Source organism: Cyrtonyx montezumae, unplaced genomic scaffold, assembly GCF_038088225.1.
Source record: "Cyrtonyx montezumae isolate F1298 unplaced genomic scaffold, pur_monq_1.0 scaffold_2, whole genome shotgun sequence".
Lineage (NCBI taxonomy): Eukaryota > Metazoa > Chordata > Aves > Galliformes > Odontophoridae > Cyrtonyx > Cyrtonyx montezumae.
This window is the reverse complement of record NW_027071936.1, coordinates 28,661,908-28,683,574: the sequence shown is the minus strand read 5'-3', so window position 1 is coordinate 28,683,574 and position 21,667 is coordinate 28,661,908. Positions and strand designations below refer to the sequence as shown.

Below are 21,667 nucleotides of genomic sequence, written 5' to 3'. Positions count from 1 at the left end.
ACCCGAGTGCAAGCTCAGGTCAGAGGTGGAAGCCAGGAATGAGTTCACAAAGGAGACTAACCATCACCTAAACCACTGCTCTCAGTTACTGCACTCTCATTTGAAAGACCATGCCTCTCCAAAGGTAAAGACAACATAGTTTCAGCCATTCTTCCTTGCAGTAAACGCCTGTCCATTACCTGAAACACAAAAACAGTCTAGGATTACGTACCCTCTTGCCTTAAAAAGTCCCTCCTTATTTGTTACAAACAGGAAGCCAACGGAGTCCAAATGTATCTCTGATGTTATAGGAACAGCTGTAAGAAACTATCAAGTTTCTGGGACGCCTTGCTGTCATGCTGAGATTAGTCACATGGGTCAGTTACTAAATCACTCCTATCAATATAAAACACTAGAGAGAAGCTTTACCCTCCAGCACTGGAAACCTCTCTGAATAACCCTGAGTGTGCCAGGAATAATAATCTCTGATTAAAAAATAATAATAATAAAAATGATGATTGCAAACTTTTTTTCCTGTATTATGAAGCATGTACTGCCTAAAAAGTTAAGATTAAAGCCTGCAACTCTCAGTCAAACTTTAGGGCTCAAATCCCACTGGTGCAGGTGAAGACCCTGGCCCCTGATACAAATACTTCAATTTCATTCTCTGTACACAGAGAACGGAAAAGTACAGAGCAAATCACAAGTCAGTTTATTCTGTAATGCTGCCTGGTACATCTATTTACTTCAGTATTTGCTGGTGTGAAGGGAGGGGATGGAGAGACTTCTTACATGTATATGCCTCATTTTGGATCCAACCTGACTGCGTACAGTTCTAGTAGTCCATACTTAATTCTAAGTGAACTGTAACCTCCAGAGGGCACACTTAAAATCAGCAAGCCAGTAGCACATGTTTTCCTGACCTGTGAGTCAAGTTCCATAGGAATGCACTTTGACCTTACAAAGTTGAAGGGTGTCTACACTGGAATACAACAAGACAGACTTTGGGGAAGCGGATTTGAAATAAGTTGTAGCTTATATAATGCTTATAGTTCCACTTTATTCTTCTTTTGAAGTCAAAGATTAACTTTCTGTATATTTCTATGAGAGCAAGTGACTCAGTGATTTTTAAAATCCCACTGCAATACTCTAGGAATCTTTTAATATTGTTGGCCTACATTCAGGTTCTTAGTGGCTTGAAAGATATTCACAAACCAATACTACAGTTAAACATTTATGTAGTTGCATCAAAACCTGGATCCATTCTATCTCCACATACTATCTTACTGACTAAAGTAGATTTCTTGCATAGCAAGCAAAGGATTTTTACAGTCTCTGCTACCTGGAGTTTACTGTGGCTATGCATTTGTGTGAAACTGCAGGCCTACAATGAATATTTGCTTTGAGTCTGTCTTATGTCAAAAGTTGATCTCTTGTTTCTAAAACATACTTTGGTACTGAAGGCTGCAGTTAGATTATTTTGCAAACTTGGATTACATTATTGTTTATTCAGGCAATCATCTGACTCAGAGAAAACTCTGAAATGTAATAGCAGGCAGTAGCAGTGAGAGCTGCACAGCTGAGCTCTCTGTAGTCTTAGCATGTACAAATTCTGCTGTTCCAGTCCTTACGTGTGCAGACCTTACTGCCACAGAAGAGGAAAGAGACCAAAAATGGCTCTCACTGAGGGTCTCTTCCTGATTCCTAATGTCTGCTACACCTAAATGCAAACTTGGCAGGCCCAGAAACAAGCCAGAATGTGTCATAGCCCCTACCCCCACTCCCAGCTAGCCTGTGGCAGCCATTAGCAAACAAACGTTTTATGTCAGTCTTGATACAAATAGCCTGTGTCTACCAGCTTATACAATAGAGCTGTTTGTGCCACAGCCTTCCAGCTCCTGTCTCTGGGCAGGGAAACACGAGCCAAAGGCACGAAAGGCACTTGCTTCCCTGAAAATTTGCCAGATGACAGAGGTCTTAAGTGGACAGTGCTGGAGGATATGCCAAGACAGGCTGGAGGTCAGTGGCTGAGCTTCACCTTCCCTTGGTCCTGAAAGCTTTGTCACCATGGTGGGATGAGCAACACACACTTAGCATGATTTTACTGTAGTACAATAAACAAAGTTCATCATCTGTTTGGGTGGGCAGGTCTCCAGCTTTCCTCTGTGAGTACAACTAGTCACAGATGTTCATGGCAACACTGCATTCAGTTATTTGCAGCATTTTCTTTTTTCCAACACAAAAGTGGTGCTGAAAAAATGAAAATACTCTGGGTTGGAGGTAAGAATACTACCTAGGAACCTGCTGCAGTGCCTGTCCATCTCCGCCTTCCTCAGAAGGTGAGCAGCACAGCACAGTTCTGCTGTTCCTAGGTCTGTGCATCTTGCAGAATGTAGCTCCCTGTCAGCCCCTGGGGACCAGCCGCAGTTCAATGTTGTACTTGTTGTTCCTGCTGGACTCAGTTTTGAGAATTTAATATCTTGTGCCTACAAGCAGTGCTGATCACTAAGATGAGAACCATTAAGGTAGATCTTCAGTACAGGCTGCAATGACTTGCATAGGTCAGCTGCATCCCTTGGCACTGCAGTAAGGGTGGAATTGGAAGTACTTAAGTAAAACAAAAAATCATACCCTCAGTTCCAACCACATGATCTGAGTGTCAGGATGGAGTCACTGCATGGCATGTTAAACACCAATTACTGGTTCAGATCTCACCTTTTCCTCTAATGTAACTGGGTGGGAAAGAACTCTATGCTTTCTCCTGCCATCAGATCAAAGCAGCATATGACTAAGTGACCACTGACATCCTCTTGCAATCATTACGCTCAGGAAAGAGGAACTTGCAAGAACAGTTTCAGAACAAGGCATGCAGATTTTATGTCAGCAGTATTTCAAGGCACGTGAAAGATGGCTAATTCTGCCTTATTTATATCACTGGCTTATTATTTCAGGTAAGAGAAATAAGTAACAGCAACAAAGATAATCCCATGCAATTGTGTGGTACCAGATCTGTAATATAGTGTGTTTGGGTGGAGGAGATAAGGACTTTGGCCACCAGAGTTTATAGAATGTCTGGGAGAATCCATTTGCAAATGAGCTGTGAAGGGTACTCAAAAGGTAACCAGATGAGGTTATCCAAAAAGAAAGGCAGAGTCAGGGAATTGTGGGCTTCATTTAGAATTCAGTCACATGATTTATAACATAATCTAAGTGCTTGCAGCTTTCAGGGAATTATCTTCTCAAAGGGAGCACAAATAATCATAATCAGAAATTTATACAGAGATTTGGCATCTCTTGAAGATTAAGAGTATCTTAACCCGAGAATGAAATACTTGTACTCAGTGATGTATGAAGAAGTTTGGAAGAATAGATAGGCAGTCTGAGGTGAGAAAAGTACTTGTCAAAAGAAACTCCTATGACTTGTTTCTGTTCCCCTCCTCTGTTCCCTTCCTCTTCAAGTCCTTGGCTCATGTGATACTTCATTTAGACCAACTTCAGACAAAGCTCAGCAAAGTCTTTCTTCAGCAAGGCATATTAAATTTTGCCTGTCACCATAAGAATCCAAGGAAATAACTATGATGGTGTAAAGAACACATTTTTAAGAGCCAAGGGAAGACACCTGTGACATGGCTGTAAAGCATCCTTCAGTGATGACACACAGCTTCACTTCACAGTAATTAACATCACATCTAGGCTCAGAGGATGCACCTAGGATGCTCCCAGCTGGAAAAGATCTTTGCTTGTAATGCTTGCCAAAACAGGTAATGTGCTGCAAGGGTGTAAAATGATGCCACACTCTACAGTAGTGTCCTGCTGAGTCTCCTCACAGGAGCTGCTCTTTTCCAGGACCAAAAAACCCACATTTCTGATATTCTTTCAAAATCAACTTTTCCTTTCTGAAAAAGAACACAATATTATACCACAACCTACAAACACAGATACATATATTCTTTTTTATCACAAACCTGAAACCTGTGTTTATTTTCTCAGTGCCCTTCAGACTTTGAACTTTGATACATTTCTGTTAGAAGTTGTTTGAAAATAAATATTTGGATGTTGCATTTTTCTGTAGGCCCGACAGTGTAAAGAGTTTACACAAAAGTCAAAGCATGATGTCTACAGGACTTCAGATGGCCACCCAGGTCAATCAGCATGAATTTGCGGGAACATTTTTATTATTATTTAATTTATATGAGCCACTGGGTACCACAGCTTCAGTGAATCCTTGACATGCTTACTATTTCATAGAACTCAGCCAAACACACTGAACTATATTTTACACTTTGGGGGCTTGGACGGCTCATCACTGGCAAAATAATGTAACAGAACAAAATTATGTCTTTTTATAGCTTCATCTATGCTGTATACTCACCCTGCCATTCTGCTGCATGTAGGAATTCCACTGAAGAACAAAGTTACTTTGTTGTTATTTCTCATTGTGTCTCTATCAAGTGTAGAGATTAAAATATTGTGTACAGGGAAAGACTAAATTGAACAAAATTTATAAATCTTTAACTTTGACCCCTCTTAATGGGCTCCAAGAGATCTTTGCTGTTCCAGTGTGTTGTTTTCTCTGATTTAGAATTTCTCATGTCTTCTCCCTTGTCCTTCTATCTCTAGAAGGCAGTTAAAATCTCTAGAAGAGGAGGCGAAAAGCATCAAGAACCAAAAATAAAAAGGCACATGAAATGCTATTTTACCAGCAGGGAAAAAGGAGAATGGAGAACATCAAAATAGAAAGCCTGACTTTCAAAATGAGTGACTAACAAACTGAGGAAACTGGCAAATATTAGCACATGGGAAAAAAATGTAAAAGGAAAAGTGATTTCAAAAAAAAAAAGTGAAAAGCTATCCTTCCTTGATATTACTGGTACACATTTAGAGGAAGCAAAGGAAATGCATCAAGAGTCTGGCCCGGACAAATGTTAAGCTCTCCCTCAAACCCAAGAAGAAATGTCAAGACAGATTACTTAAGGAAATTAAGAAAGAGCAGCATAAATATCTAGGGAAAACTAAGAAAAGTGAGCACAGTGAGATGCAACTAGGGATTGATATTAGATAACAAGGAGTCCCTCCTTATTAACATTTCTGATGAACAAAACTCCATAAGGAGTCCCTCCTTATTAACATTTCTGATGAACAAAACACTGAATATATATATATATATATATATATATTCAGTGGAGAAAGAAATTATTGTTATTCAAAACTTCATTACTTTCTCTTCCCCATGCTTCTGGAAAGCTCAACCATAGTCAAACAGCTAAGACAATTAATGCCAGTGAGAAAGGACATAGATCTCTAGATACAACAGGGATGGGATAGGTTGCACAGCAAATTACACCTGTTAATTGTCTTGAGTCAGCTAAGTGAAGAGAAATGCATTCTACTACAGGGAAAAAATGGTAGGACATAATCACTAGCTGTTTCCTTAAAAATTCATGGAAAACAGGTGTATTTGCAAAGAATCCATTCAAGCTGCAGTGATGCCCTGCTAGAAAATACTTCAGGGATGCTGAAGGGCTTCAGCTGGATTTACAATGATCCTGACATGTCAGACAAAATCTGGAAAAAAAGGGAGTACAAAAGACAGGGCTAAATTACTTCTCCCAAGACTACTTCTCAGCTGTGCAAATACTGAACAAGGAACCATTGGCTAGGCTGAAGTTCACTAGAGGATACAGGGGTTATTGGAAGATTGCAAATGTCTGCAACATCCAGTCATGCAAAAATAATAAAAAAAAAGGAATCGTCCTATAATGAGAACAAAGGTGAACATGAGATAACCCTCTGTTCTTCTCCTCCGGGGTAAGAGAACCAGAGGGGATGATGTCTAAACTTTGCCCAAGTTTAGTCACTATTCTTTAAGAAAACAGGAAGAGTCAGAGGAATAATTACACACCTATGACTAACACGCAAAGATAGAGCAAAATTAATTATGTAATATACATAAGCAGTAACAGAGGAATTAATTAAGAAGCTCTAATTAAGAAGAAGGGAGATTCAAATAAACTGGAAATACTTTATTCCCCGTATGTCTCTGGGAGTGAAGGTATGTAAAACACCGTAAAGTACCTAACCAGCCGAGAGAACCCGCCTCTGTACAGTAGGAACGTCTTCACCGTGAGACACTCTCTCCTCCCATGCCACCTGCTGGCTGTGCGAAACTTTGCACAGAGAAGAGTCGAGTGCAAAGCCGACGCTCGCAATTAGTATGAGGAGGTGGGACAGAAACGGCCAGGCTTATGGTTTTGTCCAGGAGCGTGATGCATGTCCAAAATATATGAACACTTTACCCTTCTCATTTTTCTACTTTGTTTGTTAAGGATCCAGTGCAGAAAGATTTAAGCAACTGCCAAGAATCCCCCACAGCAGTAAAAAGACTAATACACAGTGTGTCTTGAGACTTGACTTGAGATTTTACTTGGTTTCTAGTGAAAACTTCTGTAGACTAAGCTTTGCGAGCTCTTATTAACATATTTAACAGATGATGGCTTTCCTTTTCCTGCGCAGTGATAATGAGGCATGCCTCTTCCCACCCACTTGACAAAGACTTCTTGTTTTTTTAATTCTGTAACATTGAGAAGCTTCAGTGTAAGACCTGGCAACCTGCAAACACTGAAACTCCTATTCATTATCAGAAATCTGCTATTTGCCTCTAAACTCACCTATAACCTGTTTTCCTTTTCCTTCTCTACATGGCTTCATGAAACTACCTCAAGGTTTTTACTCTTGTTGCTGTTAAGGTCAGGAAGAGCTCCTGAAAAGCTCCAGAAAGCTTGCCTGCCGAACTCTAATTGTCGAATTGTCCGTGGAACTTCCAGATGCCCCAGTAATACAGATAAAGAGCAAAACAGGGCTCCTTAATTTTTATTTCTTCTCTTCTTGTTTGTGTTTTCATTTTGTTCTATTATAAAATTGGAAGAATCACTGCACAGAGAGTACTACTACAGTACTCTCCACTGTCGGTAAACAGCAACTGTATACCAGGAGATCAGACAGTGAAACGCAGCCAGGCTCATAAGCGCTCCCTAAATAGCATCCCACACTGCCACTACCAGAGCCAGAATAGCAGGATAGATGTGCCACCAGACTGATCTCAGCAGAGCATTTCTCACACTCTGAAACTACAGATGAGATTCCTTGTCACCACACTAGAGGGGGCACAGCTTACAATATAAAATTCAGAAAGGTCATTTGAGAGAGTGTACATGGGCTAGGGCTTCATTAATAACAGCTATAGCTCTACAGCTTTTATAGAACTGTAATAATAAAGATACTGTTTATAGAACTGTAATAATAAAGATTCACCCTGTTGTGCTGGTTCTGAAATATGAAGAGGTGGGTAGTTTGAGGCTCCTGTTCTTATCCCACTCAGCTGGCTGATACTTCTGCAAAGTCACATGTAGCTTTTCAGAATGTTTCAGCAACTGCTACCACACTGACTGAATAAATAACGGTGCAATGAAGCCTCAGTGTTCACAGAGCACACGCTTCTAAATTAATGCCACCTCAGAAATGATTTCATGAGCAAGTTAGAAACAGAATTAGTTGCATCCCTGAGAATCTGAGAAACTGCCTCCTTGCCCATTTACTATTATGCTGCTTTGTTTTGTTCCAACAAAAGCTTTAAAAAACATAAAACGCAGTTTGGTTCATGTCAATCTGCCTTGGAAATTCTCTTAGGAGGCAGATGTCCCCAGTTTCTACAGGACAGGAGCATTTCAGAAATTTCTAGAGAGGTAAGGTACCAAAACCCAAGGCAAGTTACCAAGTGTGATGATGTGTTTGTTTATGAGCAGGAATCTTGTTATTAAGCATCTGGGGAGCTCCTGGACAATGACTTTTCTCACTTCTGTTGAACATTTCTGCTTCTACCTCTTGTTAAATGCTCAGCAATTCAGGAATTTCAGCCTTAGCATTTGCCAAGAACCTTGTTTTCAGAAAGAGATACAAAATAAAAAAATAGACAGCTAAACAGGAGTTCCAGTGCACAAATTCCCTGCTACCTGGACAGGGTACCATTGTTACAATCATGACTGAGCTACCTAAGAATAGCTGTATCCAGCATAAATCCACTTAGCATGTGCTTTTCCTTTAGCCACTCATTCTTGTTTTCTCCTCTCTGTCTTTGTCCAGACGAGAAGGATTTTTGGTAAGATTTTTAGTTGTGTCAGTTAGTTCATCTGACCTATTTCAGTGGCTATATGAAAGCAAAGACCTGCACAAAACAGTGAGGACAGGGGAACCAAAGGGTCAGATAATTACTTCTTGTAACAGTGTTTAATTACACTTAAGTATAATTCTACCAGACATTTTACAAATTATGAAGCCTTTTCCAGTTATGCCACCCATGCAGCCATCACAAGCATGTCATCATTGATAAAACTGTCTTTTTCTCTGAACCTCTTGCTCACCAAAACCTCCCTCACCTCTAAAATGTGCCCGGTTCATCAGAAGTGGCCATTCCACAGCAGATTGTAGGAAGGCCCAGAACTAGGAGACAATAGCACTCAAAGTGCATTTGCATCAGTGGATGCTGATGACACCTGGTAGCAACTGGGAGAAATAGCAGATTCCCTCCAGGGTCTTCCCCAGGAATCTGGGTTACAGAACTGTCCTTCCCTGCCTGGGAGAAGAGGAAGTTTGTCTCTGGTGGCACCTTGGTTCTTTGTGTCTCTTTTTACAGTCATTCAAATGCGTGACATTAAACAATTATTCCCTGGGAACTCCCTAGTTTAGTTTCTTCAGCAGATACTGGGTGAAAAGCAGACTGAGCAACAGAAGAGACTTGTATGAGCATGGAAAATGGTTAGTATCAGAGGATAATTATGCCCTACTCTTGCTCATTAAGAAGCAACCTGCTTTTACTTTGTCATTTTGTTTTTCACCACTTGCATTTCTGTGCCTTCAAAATTAACTGTTCCTTAAGGATTTCTGTAATACTCACTTCTAAGCCGTGTTAATTTAATGTCTTCCTTTCTAAGCCACTTTACCAGCTAATTTAAGAAATGCTGGGATTAGCAGCTCCAAACCTTACCTTTGGCAGAAGGATGCTGTTCTACTGAAATGACAGAATAGTGATTTCAGTTTACTCTGATTCAGTGAGATGCTCAGGAATTTTAAATTGCAGTGCACACTTACTACCTAACAAACAGCAGTACACAGGTGCCCTAACTGAGGATCTCAGCTGTGCTAGGTGCTGTATAAATGCAGAGCATGGAATTGTCTCTGCTATCAAGGCTAGAAAAATGAAACATATAAGTAAACTGTGAAAATGCAATCTACTGCGCCTATTTAAACTACCAAGGCTAAACTGAAGGTGAACAGACCCTTGAAAAATCAATGGCTGTAAAAGAGACTGCATCTGAAACCAGACCCACTGAGCAAGTGCCCAGGCAGGTCCCAGCTTCTAAGATCTTTCATTGTATTATTGGTCAGAAGATCTGAGCAATACACGTTTAACATGTCTGAACTCATCCCACACATCAAAGTAGATGCTTATATTTAATCATAAGCTCAGCACTTTTTTAGAGCAGGGCTTCAGGAAAGACTTACTGTGTCTAACAAAAAACAACAAAAACTGAACGATGAATTCTGTGTATTCACAGGCCCCCATATACCATGTAAGCCAGGAAACTTCACTGTGAAGACTGCACACTTGTGCTTCTATAAATCTGAGTGACATTTACTGTCCTGTTAAGCTGAGGTAGCACTGCTCTTAATGATACTGAAAGATTAAGAAGTTTACACACTGGAAATAGAATTATTCAGACATCTACTTAGCTATTCTCCTTTATGATTATAAAATCTCACCAGTGGGCTTTAGAAATCAACAGCTATGTTCACATAAAGAGACAAGATATATTTATGTATTAAAAAAAAACAAAACACCACCACCACCAACAGTAAAACTGTCTGGAACTGCCTTCCATAACTCCTCTTGTGTTAAGTCTTTGGTGCTAATAGCCCAGCCCCTGCTGCACTGATAAATATTTTTGCAGTTTGTTACTCTGGGATTATCAATCTGAACTACAAAATCAGAAACTACATTTACTAGATTTTATGATTATTATTGTGTGATTGTCTAATTTTGAATTAAAATTTGACATCATTACTCCAAGAGGAACAGAACTGGGTAGTAACACAAAGTTAAATTAAATAATCGTTAATTATTTTCTGTACTAATGGAATTTGAAGGCATGGTAGCCCAAAAAAGCTTCCTGAGCTTAATAATGGGGATGATGGAAGAGCAGAACAATGGTGCGAAATCCAATTGTAAGCATTAGAACATGATGTGCAGATTACAAAATTGGCAGTGAGTTTAACTGAGTTCTCAGGGACGCCAGAAGAAACCTGGCTTTTCACCACCAGCGCCTCTCGACTGCATAAACTTCTGCGGTTGCTATAGCTCCAGGTTCGCCAGTCGCGAACGCTTTCTTTCAGAAACAGAGGTCATCACGCATTCTGTTCAAAACATAAACCTTTTAGCCGTACCTTAGCACACTACCCCTCTCGCAGCAGTCCGCTCCAAGGGCGGCCCAATGGCGCCGAGGGAAGCCGCGGCCCGCCCCAGGGGCGGCTCCTCCTGGGCTCGGAGCCCGCCTTAAAGCCGCGACCGGGGCAGGGGAGGTAGGAGTCCCACTGCCAGTGTCCGGTTATGGCCCGCGACCGCGGCCCGCCCGTGCTGTGGCAGCCCCCGGCTTCCCCGCGCCTGCCTGCCGCCGCTCTGCCGGCCGAGGCCCGCGGCTGGGGCTGGCTGGGAGCGGGGCTGTGGCCGGCGCTGGTGGTGGGGCTCCTGGCCGCCCTGGTCGCCTGGTTCTGGTACGGTGGCCGCGACGGACAGGGAGAGGAGAGCGGCGAGGCGGCCCCGGCGGTCCCGCAGGCGAGGGGAGAGGCGGAGGCTACAGGTAGTGGGCTGCGGGCTGCCCAACCACGGGGGTCTGAGTTATCTGTGTTACTTAAACTATTTCTGTTTTTATCCTCTGTGCTTAGAGGACCTTCTGGTGAGCAGTGAGGAAGTACTGCGGCGAGCAAAGGCTGCTGCTCTGTCCAGTCCTCAGAAACCAGGAGAAGACTTGACGGCGGCACCAGGGAGTGAACTTAACCATGTTCTGAGCAGTACCGTTTCCTGTAAATCTCCGGAGATGGAGCACCTGCTGCCAAAGCAGTGTGTCACCTCCTCAGAGACTGATGCTGGGCAGCATCTGGCTGGTGTGCGTGATGGCCAGGGAGGAGAACCGAGACCTCAGGCAGGACAAGCAAGTGAGGGATGGTGTGTGATGAACTTGGCAGGAGCCTCTGATGAGGTTCACAAGAACAGAAGCGAGGAGCGGCTGTGCCAGCCAGCTGAGAGCCGTGACTTGGACCATGAAGATTGGGAAGTTGTTTCTGAACACCTGGACTGGGGAGAGGCCGGTCAGAATGGCAGCATGGAAGACTCGGACAGCAAAGAATGGGAACAAGGAGACTGCCCTGATGGGGACTTGAAAGCAAAGAGAGTTGCAGCGGTGCCCCCACTGTTTCAAAATATCCATGTGACTTTCCGTGTGCACTACATCACACACTCTGGTGCTCAGCTGATTGGTGTTACTGGTGACCATGAGTGTCTAGGCCAGTGGCACAGCTATGTTCCCCTCAAGTATGACAAGGATGGCTACTGGTCTGAGTCTATTACCTTGCCAGTGGACACCAAAGTAGAGTGGAAGTTTATCTTGGTGGAGAACGGGAAGGTCACACGTTGGGAAGAATGCGGTAACAGGACCCTAGTGACCGAACATGAAGATCAAATCGCGCATCAGTGGTGGGGATACCACTGACTGGATTTTGGACGCTGCTTATCTAAACCTGCTTAGATTAATCATGAAGCCCCTAAACTTTCTCCCTCTTCAGTAGAACATCTTTACTGTGCAGCTCTGTAAGTCCCATTATTGAATCTGATTAAACTGTGTGAGCAGTAGATATTGGTCACCCCCCCTTAGGAAGTCACTTGGCAACTTGAAAAATCAACCCCGGCCATCTTATGAAGATGTGCCAAGTAGGTTATGAAGGCATGAGCAGCATTCTGAGCTGCTGCCTGCCTGGGTAACTCTGGACCCTGGACTTGAGTTTGGGCCGCTTTGAGTGGGGCTATGGGATGCATGTTTGTGCTGATGGCTTAGGGCTTTAAAAGCATACTAGGAAGCATGGTTACACTGTAATGTGAACTTAAATGTTGTAACTTATGTAATGTATTAATTAAGCAATAAACACTTTCAGACTTACAGTCTTTTATAACACGACCTGTGAACTGACTCTGTAAATTCAGTAGAATAGAGTTGGGTTCCTTGATTGGAAATCTTAGTGCTAAATGACTCCTGAAAAGTAACAGGCGCTGTTCAGAGTGACAATGGTCTAAGTAATTCATTTCTTGCTCTCTAGGAAGCACCCCAGCTCTAATGAAGGCTTGGCAGATGTGTGTGTGTGTGGGGGGGGGTTTGTTTGTTTTTTTTGTTCTGTTTTTCAGTTGGAGGATCATTGCATGAGATAGAGAGCAAAGGTCAGAAATGATTGTCTGGGCTTAATAAATTACTTTGTTAGTGTGAGAGCAAGCTTTAAAAAAAAAACTAAGAACTAAAGCTGCTGTAATAATCATGGGATAGGAGTCTTCCTGAAATAGTTATGTGGCATATGCTGCTTCTGAAAACATTACACTATTGTTAAAAAATAGTAAAGACCAGTCTTGAAACAAGCATACAGTGTGAAGACTTAAACTTATGTAGCCTTCTAAGGAAGCCAGAGCACACAGAACACTTCCAGCATCAACTAGTTGCTTCTGTTTTATAAGAGACCTGCTCCACTGGCTGCTTTTCATATTGTTAGTTACGAATACAATGCTGCTTGCAGCAAGCTCTTCCCAAAAAACAAGGAACCTAGTTTGCAAATATCCCTTCAGTAGAACAAATCAGCTCTAGAGAGCATAGTTTTATAGTTGGTTTGGAACATACACTTTCAAAGCTCATTGTTTCTGCTTGTGTTTTCCTGCTTTACATGGTGAAGCAGTCTGAGTAGGTGAAGTAGACTGTTTTTGAGTGCTAGTTTGTGTTCTCAGGTAAACCAAGTCCCTCCCAATGGCCATATATATATGACAGCTACTTGTTCTGTTAGTTTCTTCAGATAACGTTATCTTTGCTAGAGGTTGTCTTAAACAACCTAAACATTCAGGTGAAGAGGTTTACTTTCAATCCTCAAGATACCTTTCCCACATGAGAATAAGGTAGGAAATGGGGGTGAGACTCACTGAATCTTTGTTTACTGCTTACCTAGGATGAAAAGTACCCTTGCTTCTGTGCAAGAAGTGTTGTAGGGTAGGGTCTAGAAGCTATGTGGGATCACTTGTGACTGGGTGCAAAAGGAGGAGGAATGAGTTGACAATTCAGTAGCTGACTGCTAACTGCTTCAGTGATTTTAAATGGGTAAAAGTATACACACTGCTCCTGAACTCTGAACAGAAAACTAATACGGGACTTAATTATTTACTACATGAATTTAAAAGGATTAGGACCTATTTAGCATACCCTAGGTTTAAAAATTATTAGCATGAGGCTCATTTCATTCATTATAACAACTCTTTCTCCTGTTTAATTATGACTGTCCTTTCCATGCATCAGCAGAAAGTGAAGTTCTCTCCACGTGAATTGACAAAACATTTGTGTGGGTTTCAGTTGGTAACATACAGCTTCAGCTGAATAACAACTAGGCTGAAACTAATTGCCTTGAATTAACTGCAGTTTTTTGTTCTTACCTTATGAGAATAACATACCCAATATACACATGTATGTAGTTGAAACAGAAGCTAACCTTCACACATTCCTGTGCAAAACATGTTATTCTAAGAAATCTGAAATTTTTTTCATTTCTGCTGTCTCTGTGAGCTGCTCTCAACTTCAGGCTTAAGCACTGGTTGAATAGCCATTGCCGTTTCAGTGTATTTATACATATGCTGCAGGCTTGTCTTAGAAGACTAATGGTGGTGTTAGATTAAGGTATTCACCAGAAAGCCACTTAATCTCCACTAGAATAGATTCCTTAATGCAATAATGAACATGTTTCAAACAGACTAACCCCAAGAAGTCCCTCAAATTGAGGACAATATTTTAGTTAAACACCATGCACTTTGATCCAACTGCACATACAGCCCTCATGATTTCATCATCTTGCTCAATGGTTGAACTAGGCTTCTACAGAGACCTGCATTGTGTTTCTATCGTAAAATCTAAATTATGATCCTGCTTACATCCCTGCTTGCCCTGCAGACCTCATGCTATGTAAATGAAATGTCATTTGTAGGGTGGAAAAAAGGAAATGTGGATTTTTGCATTGTTGAATGCTGCAGTTGATTATTAACTTCTCAGAGAGGTGTTTCCTCATTACCAAACAATTCATTCATTCAAGCCTGAAAATGTGTCTTAGTAATAGCTAGGATAGAGTTAATTTTCTTCCTAGGAGCTGGTATGGTGCTGTGTTTTGGATTTAGGATGAGAACATTGTTGATAACACACTGACATTTTAGTTGTTGAGCTGTGCTTGTGCTAAGTCAAGGACTTTTCAGCTTCTCACGCCTCCCTGCCAGCAAGGAGCTAGGAAGGGACAGAACCAGGACAACCGACTCAAACTAGCATTGGGATAGTTGTTATTTTTAATTTCCTTTTCTCTTTCTTATTAAACTGTCTTTATCTCAACCCGTGAGCTCTTGTACTTTCCATTTTTCTTCTCCAGCCCTCTGCAGGGTGCAGGGGATGTGAACAGATGACTGTGCTGTTTAGTTGTTTGCCTGGTTGAACCACAACATAGATTTCTATGAGAAAGCTAGATTTCTATAAGAAAGCTATCCTGCTACATAAAAATGGTTGTGCTAGAATGGCTTGGTACCTGTATAACAGCATCCCAGTTGCAAGACTAATGAAACTACATGTGAGGAAAAGATTCTTACTGAATTCCTATGTGTATCTAGCAGTCAGCAACTCAACATTTCTAAAAACAAACAATAAACTGCCTCACTCACTGCTTGGCTGCTTGGCTGTTGAAGACAAACTATTAGACAATGCAATTACTTTTAGGTGAAATGCAATCTAGTCTTATTTGTGAAGTAGTTTGGTGTACAAATGCTAAATGGTATCCCTAGATGGTAAACTGAGCAAACAGTGGTGGTGCGGATGAGTACAGGGCTCTTAACTGGTTTTAAATCATGTATAGAAGCTTGCATTGAATCTTGTCTGCTTCCTATTGCTTTTGCAGTTGCCTTTGCAAAAAACATACCCAACCTGCATTTTCTCAGGGAGTTAAACAATGTTTGAAGACTCTTTACTTGATCCATTCAAATATACTAGGCTGGTGTTAGATTTTACCTGCCGTATGTTGGTCACCATCTGTGGTGAACATTTACCTAACTGCTCTTGTGTTGTCCACTTGTACAACATGGAATAACAAAGTGCTATTTGTGTTGCAAAGTCCAGGATGTATATATTGGGCCTTCATGTTTATGGCCCCTTACCTCCCTCCAGGCCTTCCCAGTCCCTCTGCTGGAAGCCCAGACTTGTTCCCAGCTCCACCAGATTCCAGCACCAGGATGTTAAGCTTTTTGCTTGGCAGATCTCCCTTCTCTGGCAATTTTTACTTTCAACCTGTTCCCTTCTGTTCTCTCAAGACTGCAGCCTTTTGAAACTCCTTTTGGATTAGCTCCTTGAACTCATCTAAGAATAGACTTTTCACTGACAGTTTACAACTTGCTGGTCTCACTCTCCACGCCTCACCTTATCTTAGTAAAACTCTGTAGATCTGTCAAATATGTGCATAAACTGTGATACATAAGTCATCTAAAATAAATCCTTTCAATGCAATCCATTCCTAGGAAAGTGGGAGTGCCTTTATTAACATTTTGACTTAAGGAATACTTTTTGGGAAAAAAAAAAAAGACTGGAAAAAAAGTGACTGGGAAATACCAAGAATTACTTGAATTCAATCAGAATAATGTTGACAATGACTAAAGACAGCTTCAGAACAACTCTCTGATCTCTTCCTCTTTCTCAAAGGAATCTTAAACTCAGAGGTTTGATATTTTGAGTATAGTTGCACAGCTTTAAAGGCAACAAAACCTATATTGTATCTGGGTGGGCTTGTGCTCATGAGGGCAACTGCTCATCAGAGCTACTGATACTAGTCACGGTTTGGACAAAATCACTGGATTGACTGTAAATCCCTTGAATTCAAGGACAGCATTCCACACTGCCACAAATCTAAGGCAATCATTGCTTTTCAAAAACCAGACTGAAGAAGAATGCTAAAGCTGGAGATCTTGCCTCAGTGCCACCTCCTACTGATCCAGGTACACTCTTCAGCCCCCCTTTTGTGTTTGCACACCAATTATTGCAGGGGAACGTCCTGCCCTTTATAGTGCTTATAGGAAGGAGTGCCCTGCTAATAAGGCATCAGCTTCCATGACTGACACTTCAGAGAAACTTTCATGATCTGAAGGGGAAGCACTATTAATCTGCTCATAATGAACAGGCATAAATCAAATGTCAAATGCTTGAAAATTTGGGATAAGTAAAACATTCTTCCTTGCTTTTGACTTCTTTGTACAACTATACTTTTCCTGATACACTGTCAAATGCTGATGAGGCTTTAACAAATTAATCTGATGTTTTAATGATCTTATTCATCTTAATACTTTGACATTGTTTTCAGTATCACCTAATCTGTTAACTCTTTTAAGTGCAGTAAGTTGTTTCCATACTCAAATGCTCCAATGTCAGAAGACATAGGAAATTTAAAAATAATGTATGCCACATGTGCTAAACATTCTTTCCTGTTTATTAGTAAATTTTATACTAGGAGTGGCCTTCAAGAACACTATTCTTAGACACGTGCTAAGGGAAGGCTGTATGTTTTTTCTACATGACTCAACTGTAGAATATTTTGGAGAGTAACTGGAAGTAATGTGCCCAAATATTTTAGAAAACTTCTTTTTTAAATGGTTAGTGGAGAATAATATGCAAGTAAAAATGAACAAACAACTAAGTCAGCACAGCTTCAAAATGAATTTGTTTTCCTGCTTCCCATTTTAGTTTTCACGAGGTACATGGACTGAAAAGGAACAAAAGTCACAAACAAACCAGCAATAGATGCTGTCACAGCTGTAAATTAAAGCCAAGCTCACGGCAGACTATAGTCTTCATTTGTACTAAAAATCAAAGCAAATACGATAACAAGTAGTGAAAATTACACCATAAATACCATTTTGTGAGTCTATGTTGCTTGGAGGAATGAGAGGATGAAATCAGTGCAGTCTTGCAATCATAGGCAAGTGGTTCAAAACACTGTGTTTGCCACAAAGTTAATAGGAGCTATGACTTGATTTCCTGCTTAAATTGGAAATGCTTGGCAGCTCTGGGACATCCAGATTAACTGGAATTTATGGAACTAGTAATATTAATTATAGTGGTGAAGAGGAAATGACTTCTTTTCGAATGCCAAATAAGTGCCCATCAAACCACTTCAAAAGTAACTTTGAGAGGACAAGAAACAGTGTGTAACATCCGGAACACATGGAAGAAAACTCCTACTCGAACATGAAGCAGTTGGCAGTGCCCAGTGGCCAGTGTCACCCACAGCACACGGCTACTGGCAATGTATGCCAGTGGAAATGTATTTGGATGTATATTTACTCCTCTGTACTTCCCACTCACTTAAAAATAACAACTGTAAAAAGTGTCCTGTGTCAAGGTAAGAATTGCAAAACTACACGAACCTTTATTATCAATCTTTAAAAATAAAGTGTATTTTAAACACAACTTACCTGAAAGTAGTCATTAATGTATACAGATCTTCACTTTAATAGCTTTATTCTCCTTTTCATTTGCTTTCTCCATCTTCATTTCCTGAATTTTGGTAATTGATGACAAAGCTTAAAACAGAAGAAAGAACAGATTAGCTGAACACCAGCTTATGTTAAAACGATTGAGACCTCAGAAGCAGACTCCTAGAGCTTTCTAATACCCTTCTGCATGTTACACTGTATTTATCAATTTCTTACAAATACAACTTTGGTTTGTACTTCTTCACATGTAGGGAAGATGAGCCCAGTTATGGACAGACACCAACTTATCAGCTTTCTGGAGCCTAAGTGCCAAATGGTGGAGTAGTGGTTAATCTTACTGGTTTTAAAATACCTCTTACAGAACAATGCCAATACATTTGGCTCAGTGTTCACGATAACAGGATCACTCATGCACATAAGAGGCTTTTTTAAAAATAATGTCCTTCATATAATTACAGATGACATATTACAGATTTGTATATACATTTGTAAAATAGGATATAGAAAACAGACCAAGGATGTTAGCACTAGTGAAGATTAAAATTGAGAACATTTACCTTATACTTTATATAAATAATTTGATTACTTTTATGTGAGTCAGGTCCCTGACATACATGAACTGTATGATGTACGAAAGCAACTGCTTCCCAAATATGTGCAAGGAGACTTGAAAGAGAAAAGGGACAATGATTGGAATGTGAAGCAAGAAAAAGATGCCATGTTTGGAATGTTACGGATCTTGAAGCTTATTAGAGTTTAGGGGCTAAACAACAATGCGTCTTGTAGTTAATCTAATTACCCTCCAGTGAGTAGAATAATGCAGATACTGGTAAAATAAGTACATCTAAAATTACACCTTTGACCTGAGTACGGATAGGCAACTAAATGAAAGTCATGGTTCTACCTTGCTAGACCTCCTGTGGTCTACATAGGAACAATCTGATGTTTGGGTCCAATTTCAATTGTGGAGATATCTATATATTCCATACAATAAGTGAAATCCAGAACTGAAGCACACTGCAGAGGAAGACTGTGCTGCTGTACAGGTACAGAAATTTACACAAACCCACACAGCCACGTTAGCATTTAGACAGCAAAATGCAACTTTGCAGAGTGCAACTTTTGCACTCTGCTCATGAACAGATATTTCTCAGTAATTAGATATGCATTAATGATACAGGCTAGCTAACAAATATTTATTAATGAAGATTCACTTCAACTTTGCACAGCCAGCCAGTAGGAGCAAAGGGCAATGAACAAAAATATTCATACTCTAGTCAAGACATCTGTTCAGCCCAGCTGTTTTAGATCTATCTCCTCAGTTAGAGAGACAATCCCAATGTTTCTAGAATACAAAAAGATGAAGTGACTGCTAAACTTGCATTTATGTGATAATAGCACAACACAAACATGCCAAAGTTCAGATAAAACACGACAACAACAGAAAACCCAGCTGAGAAGCAGGAAAAACTAGTCTTTTTTTATGTTAGATTTCTGCCTGTACCAGGACTAGCTTACAGCTAGGTGTATGAGTCCAGAGGGTCATGAAGACACTTAGAGTGCTGCAGCACCTCTCCTGTGAAGACAGGCTGAGGGATCTAGTCTTGTTCAGTCTGGAGAAGGAGACCCCATAGCAACCTTCCACTGGCAGCTTAAGGAAGCTATAAGGAAGCTTATAAACAGGAAGGAGACTCTTTTTATACCATCTGATAGTGATAGGACATGGGAGAAAGGTTTTAAACTAAAAGAGAGGAAATACAAGTTAGATGTTAGTAGGAAATTCTTTACTCAGAGGGTGGTGAGATGCTAGTACAGGCTGCTCAGAGAAGCTGTGGGTGCCCCATCCCTGGAGGTGCTGAAGGCCAGGTTGGATGGGGCCCTGGACAGTCTGTTCTGGTGTACAGCAACCCCGCCCATGGCAATGGGGGTTGGAACTGGTTGGGTTTTAATGGCTTTTCCAACCCAATCCATTCTGTGGTTCTATGATTCTGTATCTCTCTTACTCTGCTACCTGCAAGTCCTTATGTGACGACCATGAGAAACAGTTATTTTCAGACTTGAAGAAAGAAGAGAAAAATATATGTATATATATTTTAAATAGCATTTGGTATTTAAATATGTGAAAAGTATTAGCCAACTCACTTTGTCTTCTGTATCATTTCATTGGAGTCTTTCTGCAAATTGAAGTAATACTGTGTGGTTGACAGCCTTGCTTACTGACCAGAAATTAATAGACTACCTGGAAAATGCTCATCATCCTTAAATATTTGTAGTGCAGGAAAATCTAGCGTTTAAGGACTATAAAGACACAAGCTTACATCTGTATTTTCAGCAAACTCCTGGACATTTCTACATTTGTTACAGAAACCTTATCAGCTATTAAAATAATAGGTACTAAATAGCTATGTTGAATATTATTGAAAATACTGATATTAAGCAACCCTAAATCCTATATACTTGCTTGAATAAAGAAATTTACCAGTTCTAAACTTTTGCACTGTAGATCATATATGTTCTCTTCCCTTTGCATAGCACATTACCTAGTTGCTGTGTTTTATTCATAATTCATTCATTACAGGAAAAATCTCTACTCAAACACATTAGTGACAGCCTGTTCTTTCGAGAGATAAAAGCTCTGGCTGCAGCTTCTGGAGAGCCACCTTCCTCAGATTGTCAGAGGAGGCAGAGGTGCTGGGACTAGTGGCAAGGTCATCAGGTGATGAAATTAATAGTGAGTGAACTGGAGACTTTTCTCTGCACCTCTCTGCTGGACAGACCTTCTTAGGGGAGGATGTGCAATGAAAAGCTGTTGAGAAGATGGCTGCACCTCATAGGAGATGGTCAAGCAAAAAGCAGGAAGAACATACCTGAACATTCCTGTTTCAAACGGTTACACTATCTCTATAGCAATTAGAGCACTGGGTTCCCTTTACTACCTTCCTTGATCCCTTCCAACAGTAGTCAAGTTAGATAGCCTTTTTGCAGTGTTTACTTCTGTTGACTGTCATCCAAAACAGCCAGTGTGCCTTCCTCACAGAAAGTAGTGTCTGCATTTTTCTGCTGGCTACTCAGTGTTCATTTCCAACGAAGCCTGACAGGAATACTGTAGCTGATAACAACCTAATTGTCCTTGTATGTTACTGCTTGGATCTCATCACTTAGATATAAGAAATAAAAAAGATGCAGAGGTCTGCCATTTTCTTCCTTTATATTAACTCACTGCTCAGAAATTCATAGGAAAGAAGGCAGCTATGCACAGAAGCATGCAATCAACAGATTATACAACATATTTTCACGTCTATGGTAAGCATTATTAACATAAAGAAAGGTTGAATACAACTAACAAGGGGAAGATTTACTGTGAATCTCCTGTTTATTCTCGTAGTCTCCTTACTCCTAACATCCTTCCTGTGACATCTTGAACAGAATTCTGGGGGTTTCTAGCAAACTCTCTCTGTTTAATCGCTTCTTGAGTTTTCTATGCAAAAACTTGCAGCTATTTTTGAAGATAGGAAATCCCTGGATATTGTAGAAGTTTTGCTGGAATGCCATAGCAGTTATTCCTTAGGAGAAACAGAGGAGATCTAACCTATCTCTGAAAAATACTGCCTTAAATACTACGAGATAACAAATTTATCAGCATCTGCAGGTAATTTTCACAGAAACTTCATAGAATGGAAAATCTATGAACAACAAAGGTGAAGAAGGCTAAGCCTAGTATCTTTAAATCTTCATTTTCAAAGCTATGCCCTTAATATTTCTATTTAGGTTACTAAATTAATGTCACCACATTTTAAAAGGTACTGACCACCTAATACTTTTAACAAAATT

The 21,667-nt window shown here is 40.6% G+C and overlaps 1 protein-coding gene across 1 annotated transcript; it reads left to right on the top strand.

Moving 5' to 3' along the window:
- The first annotated feature begins 10,620 nt into the window (after nt 1-10,620).
- Nucleotides 10,621-12,255, top strand: STBD1 (starch binding domain 1). The gene is made up of 2 exons (XM_065736728.1): nt 10,621-10,889; nt 10,975-12,255. The coding sequence occupies exons 1-2, from the start codon at nt 10,640-10,642 to the stop codon at nt 11,796-11,798; spliced, it is 1,074 nt and encodes a 357-aa protein (XP_065592800.1). The 5' UTR covers nt 10,621-10,639; the 3' UTR covers nt 11,799-12,255.
- Nucleotides 12,256-21,667: the final 9,412 nt, after the last annotated feature.

Excerpts from the sequence above, each read along its gene's own strand:
- STBD1 (XM_065736728.1), top strand. The coding sequence starts at position 10,640 with ATGGCCCGCGACCGCGGCCCGCCCGTGCTGTGGCAGCCCCCGGCTTCC. Across the intron at positions 10,890-10,974 it reads GGGAGAGGCGGAGGCTACAG|AGGACCTTCTGGTGAGCAGT; the intron begins GTAGTGGGCTGC and ends CTCTGTGCTTAG.